The sequence below is a fragment of the Tamandua tetradactyla genome, chromosome 5 (assembly GCF_023851605.1).
Source record: "Tamandua tetradactyla isolate mTamTet1 chromosome 5, mTamTet1.pri, whole genome shotgun sequence".
In the NCBI taxonomy this organism is placed as follows: domain Eukaryota; kingdom Metazoa; phylum Chordata; class Mammalia; order Pilosa; family Myrmecophagidae; genus Tamandua; species Tamandua tetradactyla.
Genome location: NC_135331.1, coordinates 188,795,007 through 188,812,751, shown reverse-complemented (window position 1 = coordinate 188,812,751; position 17,745 = coordinate 188,795,007). Strand labels below are relative to the sequence as shown.

General features: G+C 42.6%; 1 protein-coding gene across 1 annotated transcript in view; it reads left to right on the top strand.

Moving 5' to 3' along the window:
* Positions 1 to 1,111: 1,111 nt before the first annotated feature.
* The window catches only part of MTCL3 (MTCL family member 3), a 57,265-nt gene continuing 40,631 nt past the window's right edge, over positions 1,112 to 17,745 (top strand). The window contains 5 exon segments of the mRNA XM_077162848.1: positions 1,112 to 1,282; positions 3,131 to 3,752; positions 3,754 to 4,299; positions 4,787 to 5,011; positions 6,414 to 6,572. Of these exon segments, the coding sequence (XP_077018963.1) occupies positions 3,219 to 3,752; positions 3,754 to 4,299; positions 4,787 to 5,011; positions 6,414 to 6,572 (1,464 nt within the window). The 5' untranslated portion in view covers positions 1,112 to 1,282; positions 3,131 to 3,218.

Sequence of the window (17,745 nt, the reverse complement as noted above, 5' to 3'; positions counted from 1 at the left end):
CTCAGAACAATGCCCTTTCCAAAGCAGGGCTCAGTCTTATTCTCACCTTTAAGCTCACAGTGGAACTTTTAGAGGGAGGAAGGAGGCCTCCACGCCAGAAACAAAAGAAAAAAGAAAAGCTGGAAGGGAAAAAAAACTTTCCAGTCGAATTTTAAAAAATATGGTTACTGTGAAACAGTAAGAATTACTGTAAATTGTGAAGGTATGTATTCTGAATTTCTTTTAAAGCTCTTACAAACATGAGCTTTCTGATTTCTGTTACCCGCAAGCACTAAAGTAAAGATCATGGATCCCAGCAATTCCTCTTTACATTCACAGTAGATCTGGAATCAAAGCAAGAAGGGAGGAGAACGCAACGAGAGTAAGCCCGTCCGTAAATTGCTATTTATTCAGCGTGCACCGAATCGGTGGCCGCTTCGCAGGGACCCTTTGTCCGGGGGGCGGTGGGGCTGCCAACCGGTTTCAGACGACTCCGCCCGGGCGGGGGCGGGGGCGGGGCGCGCGCAGCGCGTGGGGAGCCGGGCTGAGGATTCAAGTGCGCGAACAAAGAGAACTCCCGGCCGCCGCCCGCCGGGCTCGCAGCGGCCGCGGGAGGCGTCAGTCCCGCCGGGGTGGCCCTTCCCAACCGCCTGCCGGGAAAGAGCGCAGGCAAGTAACGCATGGGGATGGAGCGAAACCAGGACTAAGCTTTGTAGAAAACCTTTGCGCCCGATTTCGAGTGGTTCCAGACTCTTCGGCCAAGTACGGGATGGAGGAGCAAGGACGTGGGACGCGGCCACCCGTCTCCCATCCAGGGCGTGGCCCTAGCCTTTTTGTCTTCTCGCCTCGCCGCCCCTTCGCCCCGCCCTCTCCTTTCTCCTCTCTCAAGTAGCCTCTCCTTGGTGGCTTCCACCCGGCCCTCCCTGGCAGGCCCGCCCCCTCCCCGGCCCCGCCGGGTGAGCTCAGCTCATGAATACCGCTGCCCTTCCTGGGGAGCGTCTGGCACCGCTTGGCACCCCGCGAGCGGGCTCCTGCGCGCCGCAGGTCCGGCCCGAGGCTCCCGGCTGGGAAGGAGCGCGCGCTGGGGGCTGCCGAGCCCCGACGTCGACGCCTTTGTTTGGGGAAACTGAGCGGGTGTGGAACCCGGCAGAGCGGGTTCGGCCGGGACGTCGGAGCTGATACCACGAAGCTGAACTTTCGGTGGCTCTGAAAAACAGAGCAATGAAGTCTTGAGGTCCCCGGAAGAACGGAAGGAAAGCGCTTTTGGTTTGCTTCAACTTTGGAACATCATCTCAGCTGAGAAGTGAGCAGTTCTTCTGGATTCCTTAAGGGATGGGAGGAGAGATGGAGGGGGTCAGTCATCAGGCGATGAGACCTGAGTTTAAAAGGGTTAGTTTGGGCCCTGCCGGGGTTTGTTTGGGTGGCGATTTCCACAAGGCAAGCCTTCAAGAAATGCAGCATCTTGTCACTTAGCGAGGACCACGTGACAGCAGCCAGGTACCTGTGATTGTGGAGTCGGGTTCCGGGCATCCGCTATTTTTCTTGGGTAAAAGACGTGTGGGGAGCTAGGTGTAAGCTGTTTACGATAACGTCCTAGTTCCGGGATGACTGTGTCTAATTCGAAAGAGAAATGAGTTTCTGCTGTCAGCATAACTTGGCTGGGCGGCCACGTCAGTGTGACCTATTGCGGATGAACTAGGCCAGACATTTTAGGAGCCTCATGGCTCGGGGAGAAAATGTAAAAAATAACTTGATGGGCAAGTTTTTTTCTAATGCCTTCTTTGTTGTCCATATTTTTTCTAAATAAGTTGAAAGGAAATCCCGGAAAGAGAAAGGAAGGTGGGGAGGGAACCGGTCAATAATATTTCTTTATGAAACGAGAAATTACCTCCAGGTTGACTGAGCTATGATCCTTAAAATAAATGATAAGAAGAATAATGTAGGCATCTTGTCTGTTAACAGGAGGATTTTTAAAAAGCAAAACATTCTGCCTATTCATGCCATTTTCAGTGCTTTAAAGGGAGATTATATTTCTAAGGGCAATATCCCTAGTTGAATAGCTGCATAGATGGCTGGCTCACTACGGCGAAGCAATCGCAAGGCAGTAGCATGTCGTTTTCCAGATTAAAGAAGCCAATGATGGATTTATATCAGAAAGCTATACAGTGGAAATTGACCTCACCACCATGAGTGAGTAGGCACCAGCCTTCTTGGTGCAATGTCTTAGAAATGGACACTTTAGAAGTACAACTTTGTCCATGATTTGAGCAATCCTAAGAAGATGTTTAGAATGAAGATGTTTATCTAGCAAATACTCCTAAGACTGAAATGATTCCCAAGAACAATGAAATTGGACTAGTGTAGAAAAAGTCATCACCTGTAACATAAGAAACTGTTCCTAAGTGCCCATCAATTTTTCAAAGAATTAAAAAAAATATTTCTCAAAGCTTTAAAAAAAGCTCTCTTTAGGGTTGCTACTGAGTAAATCAGAAAGATAATTCCAAATGCCATTATTGTCTTGAAGTGGAGATTGATTTAAAGTCATTCATTATTTATATGTTCTTTTAGTGCTAATCTGAAAGAAATTGGATGAATATCTATCTCCTAAGTCAGCATTCAGGTTTGGAGTTGTGAAAGAAAAGTGCCACTTAGAGCAAATTTTCTCTGGGAACCTAATTCATAACCCGCTCCACTAATTGAAACTTAGGGATGCTAATTAAGTAAAACTTTCTCCACTAAACTGAGCTTTAAGTGCACATTTGATGCTGAGTAAAATCAAAGCGAAATCTCTCTCTCTCTTTCTTTCCCATAAATTCTTTTCTAATTATACATCGCATCATTATGAAAACCTGGTACCCTATGAATATGTTCGGTTCAGCTGCTTTCAGAGCCCTCATCATTTTACTCAGGTGGAGTGAGATGGAGACAGCTTCTCGCTGGGCAAAATGAGAATCAAAGCTCTGCATCGTATTCCTAGAAACAAGGATTGGTCCTTTTTCTCCATTAAAAGAAAAGCTTCTAGTTAGCTAGCGCCCTCCAAATCTCACCATTTTCAGGGGCTTGTCTTGTACAGCCAAATCACCCTTTACCCTGTACCAGTGCAGACATGCTCTGTGTTTCCTTTCTTTTGTTTCTGTCCCGGTTTATCAAGGAAGGTTGGTGGCGCTGAGGAGGGAAGAGGATGACCTGGTGATGGCCGATTCCGAATTGCATCCGGTAGGTTTTCTTCCTAGACTGCCATGAGTCAGCCACCGACCGGGGGCGCTGCCCCGGCCACAGCGGCAGTTTCTGCCGCCGCGACTCAGGCTCGCCTGCACCCGGAGGGCAGCAGCAGAAAGCACCAGCGAGCTCAATCACCCGCCAGACCCAGGGACAACTCGGTCCGACAGACAGCTGCTGCCAGCCGGTCCCTGGTTGGGGCCGGCACTAAACTCAATTCTGCTCAGCAGCAGCAGCAGGGCAACAAGACCGGGAGCCGCGCGGCGACTCCGGCCAGCGCCCGGGGAGGCGGAGGCGGGGCCGAGAAGGCGGCGCCTGCGGCAGCCCCGGCGCCCAAAGGCGCCGCGCCGGGAGCTGTCCACCCCGCCGCTGGTGCTGAAGCAGCCCCCGCGGCGACCCTGGCTGCTGTGGGCAGCCGAAGGCCCGGCCAGCCGGAGGAGCGGCCCCGGGAGCTGGAGCCGGTGCCCTCGAAACTCGGGGAACCCCCTCTGCTCGGGGAAGGAGGAGGGGGCGGAGAAGGAGGAGGAGCCGGCGGCGGCTCCGGGGAAAGGGAGGGGGGGCGCTCCGCAGCCACCGCCGCCGCCCAGGGGCTGGCGAGGGAAGGGCGCGCGCGCTCCGCAGAGGGGCAGCAGCGGCGGGGAGGGGGTCTCCCCTTCGCCATCCTCCGCCTCTGCGGGCAAAATCCCAGGCCCTGGCATCAGAAATTCCGGAAGCGGCGTGGCGGGGGGCGGCAGCAGCGGCGCTGGGGGCTACTGGAAGGAAGGATGTCTGCAGTCTGAGCTCATCCAGTTCCACCTCAAGAAGGAGCGCGCGGCCGCGGCGGCGGCTGCCGCTCAGATGCACACGAAGAACGGCAGCGGCAGCAGCCGCAGCTCCTCGGTGGCCGGCGCCACTGCAGTTTGCGAGCCGTTTGCCCTCCCTTCCGCCTCAATGGCGGCGGCGGCGGAGGGCCCCCAGCAGAGCGCAGAGGGCAGCGCGAGCGGCGGGGGCATGCAGGCGGCGGCGCCCCCTTCATCGCAGCCGAGCCCACAGCAGCTCCAGGAGCAGGAAGAAATGCAGGAGGAGATGGAGAAGCTGCGAGAAGAGAACGAGACCCTCAAGGTGAGGGAGGTGGAGGGAACCTGTTGGGGGAGGGGCGTGTGGACCTAGGGGGGTTAGGGCGTGTCCGCGCGGGGGGGGGGGGGGTGTTCTGCTAACCTGTTAGAGAGCCTCTAGGAGGGAGGGGGCCCGGCAAGGCCGTTGGGGGTTCCTAGGCCTTTTCCAGATTTGAGGCAGAATTAGTAACGTTAGGTTTCCATTTAAATCAAAATCTAGGACTTCGTTACTCTATCATGGTTTGTCCCACATTTTCCCGGAGAAGCTAGAGTAAGAGAGCTAGAAGGCAGTAAGGCCTTATAAGCGGAACCGTTTTTCTAGTTTTCTTCTCCTTCACTCAGCATCTTGTCACTCCTGTTCCATGAGGGAGGGGGTGGGGGGACCACGGGGCAATACAGCTGAGGATTCGGAGCCGGGATGGGGTGGGCGCCGTGTCTGTCGGAGAGGCACGGGGCGAGGCTCGTTTTGCCCCCGCGGCCTGTCACCGCCACAGAACGAGATCGACGAGCTGAGGACCGAGATGGACGAGATGAGGGACACATTCTTCGAGGAGGATGCCTGTCAGCTGCAGGAAATGCGCCACGAGTTGGAGAGGGCCAACAAGAACTGCCGGATCCTGCAGTACCGCCTCCGCAAAGCCGAGCGCAAGAGGCTCCGCTACGCGCAGACCGGGGAGATCGACGGGGAGCTGCTGCGCAGCCTGGAGCAGGACCTCAAGGTCTGCGGCGCGGGGGCCCGAGGACGCGCGCAGGGCGGTGGGCGGGGACTCTGGTCCACGACTCTTTGCCCTGAAAGCCCTTCCGTGCTGAATGGCAAAGAGCCTTTGAGACACTGAGTTAGGCAGCGCTGACCACGAAATGTCGGGGTCCAGACAGGTGGGTACGAGGAGGATAGAGACTGCGCAGAGCCCTGCGGAGAGCGAGCTCTCCGGGCCCCTCGGGAGTACCAGACTCTCTGGTCGGTTGGTGGGAGGAGGGTGCTTGCCTTCCCCAGCGGAAACAGGGGCATGGCCAACTCGGGCTCCGGCCTTGACCTGGCCTCCGGAATCTCGACCAGGCCAAGGCCAGGTGGATTCACGCACTGGGGAGCCTCGGAGTGAGGATAATCCAGAGGAGGGGAGGCCAGGAATAGCAGCAGCCCTGGGAAGTTAGGATTTCCCTAAAGGGAAAATTGTCCAATTTGCGGCTTCTTTGGAGCAGTAAAAGAAGAATGAAATAAATGGAAGAATCTCATTCTTAATATGAATTTGGACCTTTCAGAATCAGTCCCAACCTTGAAATGCGGTTTTCAGACAGGTGTGGCCTTTTCAGTGCAGGCTGGTTGTAGGCTGATTCACAGACGTTGCAAGCCAGATATTATCTTCATTCCTCAGACAATCAATCATATATATGATAGATTCTTAAATGTGTTAACTTTATTGAAATCTATACGCCAAATGTAATTATCCTCTAATTGTTGTAAAGAAAGTTATGAGAAAACATTTTATGAAAGTCATTGTTGTACTGTTTCTTTTTCTTCTCTTAACATTTGTTGAGCATTCACTCTGCACTGGGCACGGCACTGTAGCAAACATTGTTACATGTATTATTATCTCATTTAGTCATCAAGGAAGGAAAAAACCTGTAAGGAAGGGATCATTATGGATAGCATCATCTTACAGGTGCAGCAGCTGAACCTTTTTCAGAGATTAAATGCCCATCCCTGGAATGTGGCCAGTACCTGACCATGCTGGCTTCCTACCCATAACTTAACACACAGCCTGTGTCCTGAACCTCTACCACAGACTGCTCTGCTTCTCTTCCAAATCTGAAATTTCAAACCTAAGCTCAAAACATGGAGAAAAAATCTCAGCATCATTAAAAAAAAAAAAAAACCCAATGAATAAAATGTTTCCTAAAATTAAGCACTTGGAATTTCAGTTGTAGGATAAAAATTCAAGCTCCACCCAGCACTTTGGAATGCAAAACATCTGATTTCCATTCTTTAAAAAATGAGTGATGGTGATAGTCTGTACTTCACAGGGTTGTTGTAGAATTCAAGGAGAAATATATGATGCTTTCAATATGAATAAACTTTAGCACACTTATTATGTCTTTGATTATCATTTCTTGTTAATTTAGGTTGCAAAGGATGTATCTGTGAGACTTCACCATGAACTGGAAAATGTGGAAGAAAAGAGAACAACAACAGAAGATGAAAATGAGAAACTGAGGCAACAGCTTATAGAAGTTGAGATTGCAAAGCAAGCTTTACAAAATGAACTGGAAAAAATGAAAGAGGTGAGTATTCCATTATCTCGTAGCATACTCTATTTTCAGCTCTTTAGAAAAAATCCCAAGGATTAATATGGCTGTTTAAACAATTCCACTTCTTTCACTAATTTTTCACACCCAATACAATAAAAAAAAGATGATTTTATACTTAAAAAATGAGTAGCAAAGAAATAATTCTGGTCTGACCTCTACCTGCAATTTGGCATTTAAGAGTTGTCACTGATGTTTCATCTTTGTGTCATCTAAGTATATGTTAATTATATAAATTACACAGCCATACCAAATACAAAGAGTGTGAAGAATAGGAAGGAATAAGCTTTGTGTTGGTGGAGAGAAAGAGCTAGTCTGCTGAGATTAGTACTGAATTCATAGAACCCCATACTCTTAGGATGGAAAAGGCTATAAAGACTATTTAATCTAATACAATTACTTCTGGAATCTTCCCTGTAATAAAGCCCCCCCAGTTGATTTAATGCTTAGAGCATCACCAATAACTGACCCTCATGATCTTCTATCATAGCCCTTTCCAACACAGCATAGCTCTGTTTAAAAGTTTTCCTTTGATTTGAGTTAAAAACTACTTAGTTTAATTTAAGCCAATTCATCTTAGTTCCAAGAGTCAAACTTCTCTTCCACATCAAGTATTTGAAGATTTCTACCATGAATCTTCTGCATTTTCTCAAAAACAGAATCAGTATCAAAGAAAATAATTGGAGGAGAAAAGATTTATCTAGAAATAAGTGGCTTTTCAGTAAATAGCAATTTAATTTGAATTAAAATAATATTGTCCTTGAGAACTGCTCAAGAATGGAGAGAGCAACTTGTGAAAGCTGTTAGAATTACAAAATAGATACGTGCTTCTCTGACCAATTTCCTTTACTTTGATTATACAGAATTTTAAAGAAACTCCTAATCTTCTCATGAAATAATTGAGATATTGAGTCACTTTCTTTTGCTGTACTTATCTCACAATGTAGAAAAATATATCTACCATGTATCCCTGAAAATATCAATAGCATAATTTACAGTATGCATCAGAGCTTTGTAGAAAATGACTTTAGTGGGGTAAAGTGTTTTGTGATATAAGTTTCTGTTTATTTTTGTATTCTCATGACTTAAAAAAGAATTCTGATAGAACAAAATAGGGCAAAATTATTTTAATGAAAGGATTTCTTGGCTCATACCTAAGGGTGGCTGTTTGCTGCAGTAGAAAACCATGGAGACTGGGAGCTGGGTGACCCATCTTCACCAATAATTAACTTGGTTACCTTAGAAGGCCTCTTTTACCAGCATTTATTCATTCAGTTATAAAATGTGAAAGTTGTTATAGATGATTGTCAACATTTCCTGCTGCAATATAGTATTTTTAACCTGAAATCCAGGATATAGCCATTTAAAGAGTGGGATAGATTTCTTTCTAAATTTCAGTGATAAAATGTTGTTAATGTATATACAAGTATATGTTTCTTCAACAATAATGTGCAATCGATGCATATCAAAAATTGAAATTTGATTTCTAGGAAAAAGATGTTCATAGACTAAATGTCCATTAGGCAGACAAATGGGACTCCTCCTGTCTTAAATTAGAAGCCAAAATAATCTGGCTACCAGGAAGAAAATCCTCAGAAGAACCACTGTGAGAATGCATTTCTGTGATTCTATTCCACTCCCCTCCCCATGAGCATTCCTCCTCAGCTCTCTTACTTTGGCTGAGGAAATGCTTCTGCAGTATCTGACCACATGGTCATATTTGTTCATGCCAAAGAGGCAATTTGCATTCTCCCTAGAGTTATAAAAGCCAAACTCTAATCCTTTGATTAGAGAATACAACAGCAGAAGTGCAAGGAATTTGGGAGTGTATATGCAGGAACGTCAGCCTTTAAAGTAGTCTTTTATTATGAAGATGGGCTCTGAAATAGCGCTCAAGTTGGGTTGTGGGGGTTGGGGGAGGAGAAATAGAAATGGGAGAAGAAGGGAGGAGTGAAAGAGATCTGAGAAGTTTTAAATGTAATAAAGGGAAAAGGAAAACAATTCTGGCAAGAAAGTTCCATAACCATCAATTGCGGTTGACCTTCATAGTGTTTATAAAAGTGTTAAAATGAAAAAAAAAGTAGTTTAAAAATATGTTTAGAAATCAGGAATGTTTCATGAAAACAAGATTTTAGTATGGTAATTTTTGATGTCCTCTAAGAAGGTAAATAATAAAACTGAGATACAACAATAACTGGCTGACTTTGTGGGTTATAGGCTAAGAGTTTGAAGTCCAGTTTTCCTTTGGATGACTTGCAAGAGCTTCAGTTAACCTTCTTTGATTGTAAAATGGAAACACCCTCAAGTCCTTAGTGAATTTAACCACATGGACTCATCCTTTTGTTGCATTCTACCACTGTAGAGCCTTCTATTATGAAAAAAATGATACTAGTAAGATCATAAAATATTAAATAAAATATTCTAGAGAAGAACAGTCTTCTAATTCCCAGATTGTAGTTCCTTATATGGTCATATAGCTATTGACCAGCACCACTCGGACCATCTGCTAGAGTTTGGGAGCCATTAACTAAGGGTTTAACTGGCTTCAAGGGTATCGACCGATTGCCACACAGAATCCTATGCTCCTGCCCCATCCATCTGTTTGTCTTCTTCCCTTGAAAGTGCGGAGTAGGCACCTGGGAGTAAGAAGAGTTAAGTCGAGAAAGGATGCAGATAATTATTTGAATTTCCTGCAGCTCCTGGTTTGTATTGAAACAGCTAATATTCCTCCAACTGGAAGCAAGAGGGACCTCTTAAGATGCTGCTTAGAATCTAAATTCTCCTCCAAATTGTAAAACACCAGTTGCTACTAGCGCTATACCTTCTTGCTGTATAAAAATGCCTTTAACTTTATGTAACATGGAAAAAGTGACCGCCTTTCTTGCAGTATCACAAACGATCAGAAAGACACAGGTTTCTTCTTACAAAAGGTTTTATTTCATGGATGCAGCAACTAGCTCTTTGAATGCCAGGATGAGTTAATGTACAAATAAGATATAGTAAGGGTATAGAGGAACCTCAATAGAGCACTTTCTCTGTGAAGGTTGAGTTTTTACCACAGTTAAATTGAGGTTTGCTGCTTCTAGTGAAGTTCTGCAGTAGAGGAGGGACTTGTATTTTCCAAGATCTGAAATCCTCCATGTGCTTCAGGAGGGAGGGACCTTCTTATGTCACCTTTAAGATCTAGTTGGCGGTCGCCGTTGTTGACAGACATTTCAGCAAACAAATCAGCAGGAGCGAACCTTTGATGATGGGAGGAAAAGAAAGAGTTACTGAAATGGTTAGGAGGAGAACTGTTTATCCAATTTATTTTTTCATTTCAGAATCTGTATTCTTTGTATTCCTCATCCCCCACCCTTATAGAAGAGTCTTAAAAGAAAATGATTTTCTAAACTTTTCCCAGGGTGTACTCTTAATTGGCTTGTTGTAATATAGCACCATCTACTTGGGATTTTTAATTTCTGTGCATTTGGTTAATATGTCCTGTCCATTACAATGTACTTTCATTCCAGAATACAAAAATACTGAGTACTATAAATTTCAACAGTGGTGCCTCTTCCTTTGTTTAAGAAAACATTAAGAATATATCCACCTACCCAAATTCTCTTTATCGACAGAATACTTTAATAGACAAATGTTTGCCCAACATGTTTCAAGTTACCTATTTATTTTCTTATATAAAATGCAGAGTTGATCATAGCTACACTGAATTTTGGCAGGGCATATTTGTCTAAGTTATAAAGTGCAAAAAAAATGCTAAGTAATAAATCAGTGACGTAGCCCAAGAGATAGTGTTTATTGGTGAATTTCTTTGGCATTAGAATATTTCCCTCTGGTTCTGGTAGTTTATTTGTATTTTGAAAATAGAGCAGTAGTTACTGGTATTTTAAAAGAAATTGACAAATATTTTTTAAATACATCAAACACTAATATTACTTTAGTCACATCTTCTTAGATACAATAATTTGTTGAATAATGTGTGGCAGTAATATAGAGATGTTAAAAACAAGAAAGTATGCATCAGGTATGCATAGGAAAGTTTGTCTTCCAAGAAGTTACCGTATGCTATGCATTTTTAAAGATGTATTTATTTTAAAATTATAAACATTACTGCATTTTTACATGAAATTACATGTACCATTGCATGAGCTCAGTGATTGCAGACTCGGTCTTGCCCAGGGGTTTATTTACCCAAACGCCAAGCACCCAATAGAATCAGCAATCTCTGTTGTGGATTATTTATGAAACATATTGACCTTTTATTATAAACTGCAGAGTTATGGTCATTTACTTAAAAATACACATCAGCATTATGCACCCCACATAGTTGATCAGATCCCATTTATTCATGTTCTTGATACTTTAAGTCACTGCACAAATGTAGGCTTTACCTGATCATGCATCTCCAATAAATGTATTTCCAGTTCCCATTTAAAATTTCTGTTGATTTTGATGTTTGCAGTGTAATGCACTTCCTAGAAATTGTTCATAGATATGTGTTGAAATTGTTTGTTGAATTTGCTGATAAACTAGCCACAGGGCTAAGTCTCCACACCTGGATTCTGCATAGAGGCTAGTATAATGTGGTGCTTGGGCTCTAAGCTGAGCTCTGAGTGATAGGTCTCTCAGAGGTAAGCAACTTAACTGCGTTTAAATATCTCCAAGGAAATACCTACATGGTTATTAAAGGGTCGCTCACTTCTCCCACTTCTGCATACTCCCTACCTTAAAAAGGGATTTGAAATGTTCATAATAAAATCATAAAAACATTGAAATAAGGATTTTTTTTAAAGTGAGTCATGTGAAAATTCTAGGAACATGAAGGAAAGCATAAGCCAAGGAACATACATTGTTACGAAACAGCTCTGAGTTTAGCAGCAGCCAAGGAAAAGAGAGAAATATTCAAAGTTGTGACAAGTTATGGAGGCAACATAGAGTTTCATATGAGGTCTCTAGAGTACCATAAAGAAAATCAATTATAATACAACAAAATATTGACAGTTATAAGCAGACTTTACATGACAGCCAGTGGAGGAATGAGCCTTCTAAACAATCGTCAGTTCTCATTCATTTAATCGATAACTTGAAAATTAAAATTTTGCAGAAAATAAAATTGAGGCATATTTTCATTAATCATGATTTTGAACGTGATTCAATAGAAAGATTATGTGGCATGGAATCTAGCAACTGGCTTTGAAGTTTCATTTGCTCCCTGTGACTTTGAACAAATAACTTGAAAATATGACATTTATAGGTCTTGGTTTCTTTATTCATAAAATGCATAAACTGAACTAAATGCTCTCAAAGTTCTCCATAAAAGCATTTTCTGTTATTGATTATCCATCTCTGTTCTTCGTGAAATGTAAATTCATAGTCAGATATGCCACTTAGTCATTACTATATTTGTTACTATAATTTTTTTTTGAATTATATAGTCAGATATTTATTGAATAGTAATTTATTACCTGCTAAAGTTTAGCTGTCTAGATACCACCAAGAATATAAAGATACAGTTGACAGAACATTGCATGAAACTCAGAGTTCACATTCACTGATAGCTCTACTGAAGAGTTTTTAACCACAGAGAATGTATTAGACCAAAAGTAGCATTCAGGGCCTGGTGTGGTGCTGTAGAAACAGAACTGAAGACTTGATGTGTGGGGCTGAGGACAAGTGGTACCATCCTAAGAATCTGGGCCACACTTCAGATGTGGCCTTGGCTTTCCGCCATATTATGTAACCAAAGACTCATCATCTTCACCAATGAATAAGCCCAAGTATTGAATGATGTTATTTAGCCGCTCTGATTTGCTCAGAACATCTCTGAGGTGTATTCTTTAACTGTAGAGTCTTCCAGGGGTGAACTTTGCCCAGCTTCCTGCCCCCAGAAAGCTACCAGTCTCTTCTCTCAAGGCATAATGACGGCTGGTCATCAGTTAAACATCCAAACATTTGTATTTTGCTACTATTGAAATATAATTTATGTTCATCTCCCTGTAACTTCCCAGATGTTTTTTGAACTTGAGACTGTTTCCAGAAGTAGAATAAAAATCTCTTTGAGGTTACTTGGCCTTTCTTTGTATGTACATCAGACACAACCCTTATTTTGAATCAACTTCTACTAAACAACCACATTCCGCTCCTGACTTCAGAGCGTGTAGCTCCACATTGCTGTCTGCCCCATGCAGTGCTGGGGTCGCAATCAATGACACAGCTCTCTCTCATGACCATCCTTGGCTGCCTAAGAAGGACCTTGTCCCTAGCATTAGCATAAAACCAGCATCTGCCCTCAGTCTCAGCTTTCTCTTTGCGGCTAAAGGGTCATCACATTCAACTGCCTTTAACTTAGCAAATGTTTTTTAGCAAACCTTTATTGAACACGTATGCAGTGTTTATTAGGGTATAGTGGATAATGTCACTGGGGGAGACGGGCTAGCCCCTGCCCTCAAATTAATTCTTGTTGGAGACAAAAGACAACCCTGTGCCTGTTGTATTTTGACAGTAGCTGCACATGTGCAGAACTGTATCAAATACTTTGAGGTACACATCTCAGGAAGTCTTTGCTGTACGAACCAGACTGTAAGTTCTATGAGGTCAGGGCCCCTACCCAGCTGCTGTGGCACCCCAGCAGCCAGTTAAATTAAGCAGCATGTATTAGACTACAATCTTCTGTAGCATTTTAATTAGACCATATTTGTATGCAGCATTTTTAAAACTGTCTTACAATTAATTTGTATATCTTTTTCCCCCATTACAATGTAAACTCCCTCAGGGTAAGACCTGGATTTGCCTTATTCATCACAATGTCTGTAACCAAAAGAGAACCTAGCACAAAGTTGATAAAGTAGAATTAATTTTGAATGGATGGATGGATGGTAATTATATGAGACATTTTAGACTCTGTTTTGCAAGGAAAAGAGAAGAAAAATGAGATGTGACTCAGCACAAGGGCTTTTTCCAAAAAAAAAGCTTATTACAAACAAAATGTGCGTGGAGCAGCTAGGTAGATCCAACCTTGTCCCATTTTTGTGATTAGAAGTCTCCTGAGACTTTGCTACCTCCTGGAAACTTCCATCCTCCACCTTGCTTCTCTTAAGCCCCAGTTAACCTGAAACAAGGTCCCATAAGCTTTTGAGAAGAGGGGCTGTTGGGGAATGAGTCGTGTCCCCCAGAGAAAGCAAGTTCAGTTCCCAACCTCTGATCCTGTGGAGGTGAACCCATTTATAGAGAGGACCTTTAAAGATGGTATTAGGTGTGCCCAGCCTGAATGAGCATGGGCCTTCATCCACTAGAAAATTAGGTACACAAATAGAAGCCATGGGAGAAGCAAGAAGCTAGAAGCCAGTGGAATCCAGAGAGAAAGTAGATACTGCCATGTGCATTGTCATGTGACAGAAAAGCCAAGGGACCCCAAGGACTGCCAGCCAGCTGGAAGATGCTGACCCCAGGGGGAAGGCAGCCTTCTAGCCTCTGAAACCATGAGCCAGTAAATTCCTCTTGTTAAACCAACCTATTGAACACTTTTTGCTTTAGTGACTAGGAAACTAAAACCGGGTCTAAGGGCAGGAACTCAAAGGTAAGAGGACAAGTCTGACATCCCAGACTTGAGCTCTGCAGTTTGACACATGTGTGCTTTGTTGAGACTATAGGCGAAGCAGGCGTCTAGAATGAGGGAAGACTGCAGACCCTGTCACTTCCGATGACTCTGCAGTGAATTTGCTTCAGATTCTCAATGTTGACTACATTCAATGCAGTAATTAATTTGATTGAAGAGAACATGGAAAATTACTCCTGGTCTGCAGTTGCCCAGTAACCACCAGTGCCAAGTGCTAATTTTATGCCAGTCACTGTACCATTTTGTGGATGAAATCTCCAAGACTCAGAGGTGCTAATATCACTAATAGGTAAGCAGCTGGCTTATATCCAGTCTTTTTGGCTCCAAGTCCCACTGTCTCCTCCAGCCAATGCTGCTTGGCCTCATGACGGATTCAGGCTGCCCCTTCTGTCAGCCCTCCATGATCTTCCTGACCCACAAACCACCCGCCTTCTTTAGGAACCTCAAAATTCCCAGAATCTCCAAGCTCTGCACCTCTGGGGCATAATTAGGGAATGCTCTGAACCAGAATTGAGAGAAGTCTCCAAAGATAGAAATAGAAAAAAATCTATTTTATCTCATGGGAAATAAATCTTTAGATTAAAAACTAGAAACAATATTTTCGGATCTGTTGATTCTGTGTCCTCTTTTCACAGACTTCATAGCTGTGTTAATTTAGATAAGTAGTTCAGCCTTAATTCAATCACTCTTAAAGAAAAATATTTTCCCTACCCAGCTCCTTACAGGAGTAACATGAGATAATGGGTGTGGAAGTTCTTTATAAGCTACATGGTACCAAATGCACATCAGATGTTGTCAGTATAATAATCATACAGCTCCAGGTGAGCTGGTTAAGACTTCACTCCAGGAAAGAATTTTTAAGTCCACAAAACTGAAATGTAGATCCATCTAGGGCTCCAGTGCTTTTATGTAGTTCTTTGAACGCTCTTGCTTTCCCTTTTTCCATGAGTGTCTATTCTCGAGCTTTAGAGATCTAAAGGCTCCATTTTAGATCTTACTCCATTGTGAAGCCATCTGACTTCTTCACTTGTCCTATTTCCTCTGCCACGAGCTATGCTTTTAGTTCTTACTGATTTACCACATTTTAGCTCAAATCTGCAAATATTTGGGAAGGTATACCGACAATCCAGCTGCCCTCTCTGCCTCCGCATTAATCAACAGGGCTACATATGCTGATTTGTCTGGTTAAATATTTCTCTTCTACCTTGGGGCTCTATGATGTTCTTCCTGAAGAGAATTCTTCCTGAAGGTATTCAAAAGATTGATGTGTAGACTCTATTGACTACTCAGTGAAATTCCATGCTTTCTGAATTTAAGAACCTAGTTCTTTTAAATTCACACACGTACAGTTAAGCATTCAAAAACTGTCCATAAAGTCTTGGGCAAGGAAGAGATGTTTGAGAAGTTAAGATTGCTGTGAAAGGAGCTCGTTTGTAGCTCCTTAAATTGGAAATTACTCGGTTCCTCTGTTTTCCAACATTTGTGCTACTTTTGAGTAAATAGGAAATATTTTCCAGATAGAAATTTCAGTTATGTGTTGAAAATTGTAGACCTAACTGCATTTTAATGGAAATACAATCATTTATGAGATGTCTCTGTTCTAATTCCATGACTGCATTTCAGGGCCAGTTAAACTGATCTTTATTCAGTGGTAAATGGTATTTGAAGATGCTGTTTAGCTTCTCTCCTGATATTTTCCATTTTATATTTATATGTTTCATTTAATGGGGTCACTTATATTCAGCATTATTCAACTAAAAAACACTTAAAATTAAAAATTCCAAGTATTCTGTCTTCATCTAATGGCTAGGTCAGTTATTTCCAATTCGTCTAACCAATTAGTAATAGTAAAAATTGGCTGATAAATTTCACTTCATTATTTTTCTTCCCTTCACCAAGTAAGTGTTCTTATTATTTCCTTGACCAGGAACCTTGAATGACAGTAGAAATAATTAGACAGCCCAATTGATTATTGTATTCAAGTACGTAATGAGCAATTAACATATTGCTGTGAGGTCTTATTCACTGACTCCTTCCTTATGGAAGAAAATATTTTCATAACATTTCATCAAGGTGCAACCATCTGTGTGCATTTAGGAGGTTCTGTTATGTGGAAAATATTATCTTCCAAGAATAAGATATCTATCGGGTTCATTTATTTAAAGGCATGGCTAGATTTACATTAGAGTAATTATGTTCTGCCATGATTCAGAAGGTGGATATCCTATTTTTAATCCTACTAGTGTTAACTTAAAGGATTTTTTTGGTAATGCATACATGATTTTTATTTTTTGCCAATTACCAAAATCAAGAATAAAACAAGGAATTTAGAATTATTTTACTTACTCCAACCCCTAATAACCAGTGCCTTGTCTTTGTTAATTTAATATGGGATTGTAGGCGGATTGTTATTATTAAATTATCCATTATTACAGTATATTGTTTCAATTGGAAGACTATCTTTTGCCTTCATATTTGATATTATAGTCATATTAACTCTTCTATATGTTCAGACAATTTCAGTACTTATTCAGTGATTTGAAACCACAACTTCTGGATTTCTGAGACTTTCCTTTTTTTTTTAATTGATTAGCTAATACTCTTGACTTATTTTCAGGAAGAGTGTGTATTTATTATATTTTCTGAGTTTTTGCATTTTTTGAAAATAGTATTTGGTTGCTTTCACCCATGATTGGCAGAATGGAATTATGTATTCTGCACAATTAGTTTCTGGCATTTGCTTTGTATTGGAGAAGTGTGAGATCAGTCTGACTTTGATTCCTTTCTAGGTCGAGTTATTTTTTCACTATGTTTTTATGAGATATTTTTCTTTACCTTTTGTATCTGTCAGAATTCATTAATAGGAAAAATAATTCACCCTAGATGGTTTAAAAGAAGAGAGTTCAACAAAGAGGGATTACTCAGAGAGGTGTGGGCAGGATTAAGGGAACATATCAGCTGGCAAGGTGTTCAGAAAAGACTAGCGACACTTAGAAGCCATCACCACCTCTGCGGAGGAAGTCACAACCGGGAACCAGTGGAAGCTGAGACTGCAGCAGAGTCTACCCATGGAGCTACTGCCTGAGATGTGGGGTTGAAAAGTGTGTGATTTGGGAGAAATTCCCTGAACTATTTCTCCTCCCACACTCTGGCCCTCCACCTTCCTGCCAGTGACTTCCATTGTTCAAACCCAACGAGGAGCCAACTGATGGGGAAGCCTGGACAAAGCAGTACGCAGAGGTCAGCCTCCTGGAGCCCAGAGAGTGTAGAGAAGGGGTGAGAATGGATCTGAAAAGCAAAGGGAAAAATCATCAGTTCAGAATATTTCCAGGACATATCTAGGTGATGGTCTTTGCTTATTAGTATGTCCATAACGTAAACTTTTCAATCTGAAATTAACATTTACATATTTACTAGTTCGGAAAAGTTTTCTTCTATAATAGGCTTGATGATTCACTTGTTATATATTTTCTTCTTCTCCTTATATACTGTCTTCTCATTCTTTCATCTCTTTTTTTCCCCTTTCCTCCGTGT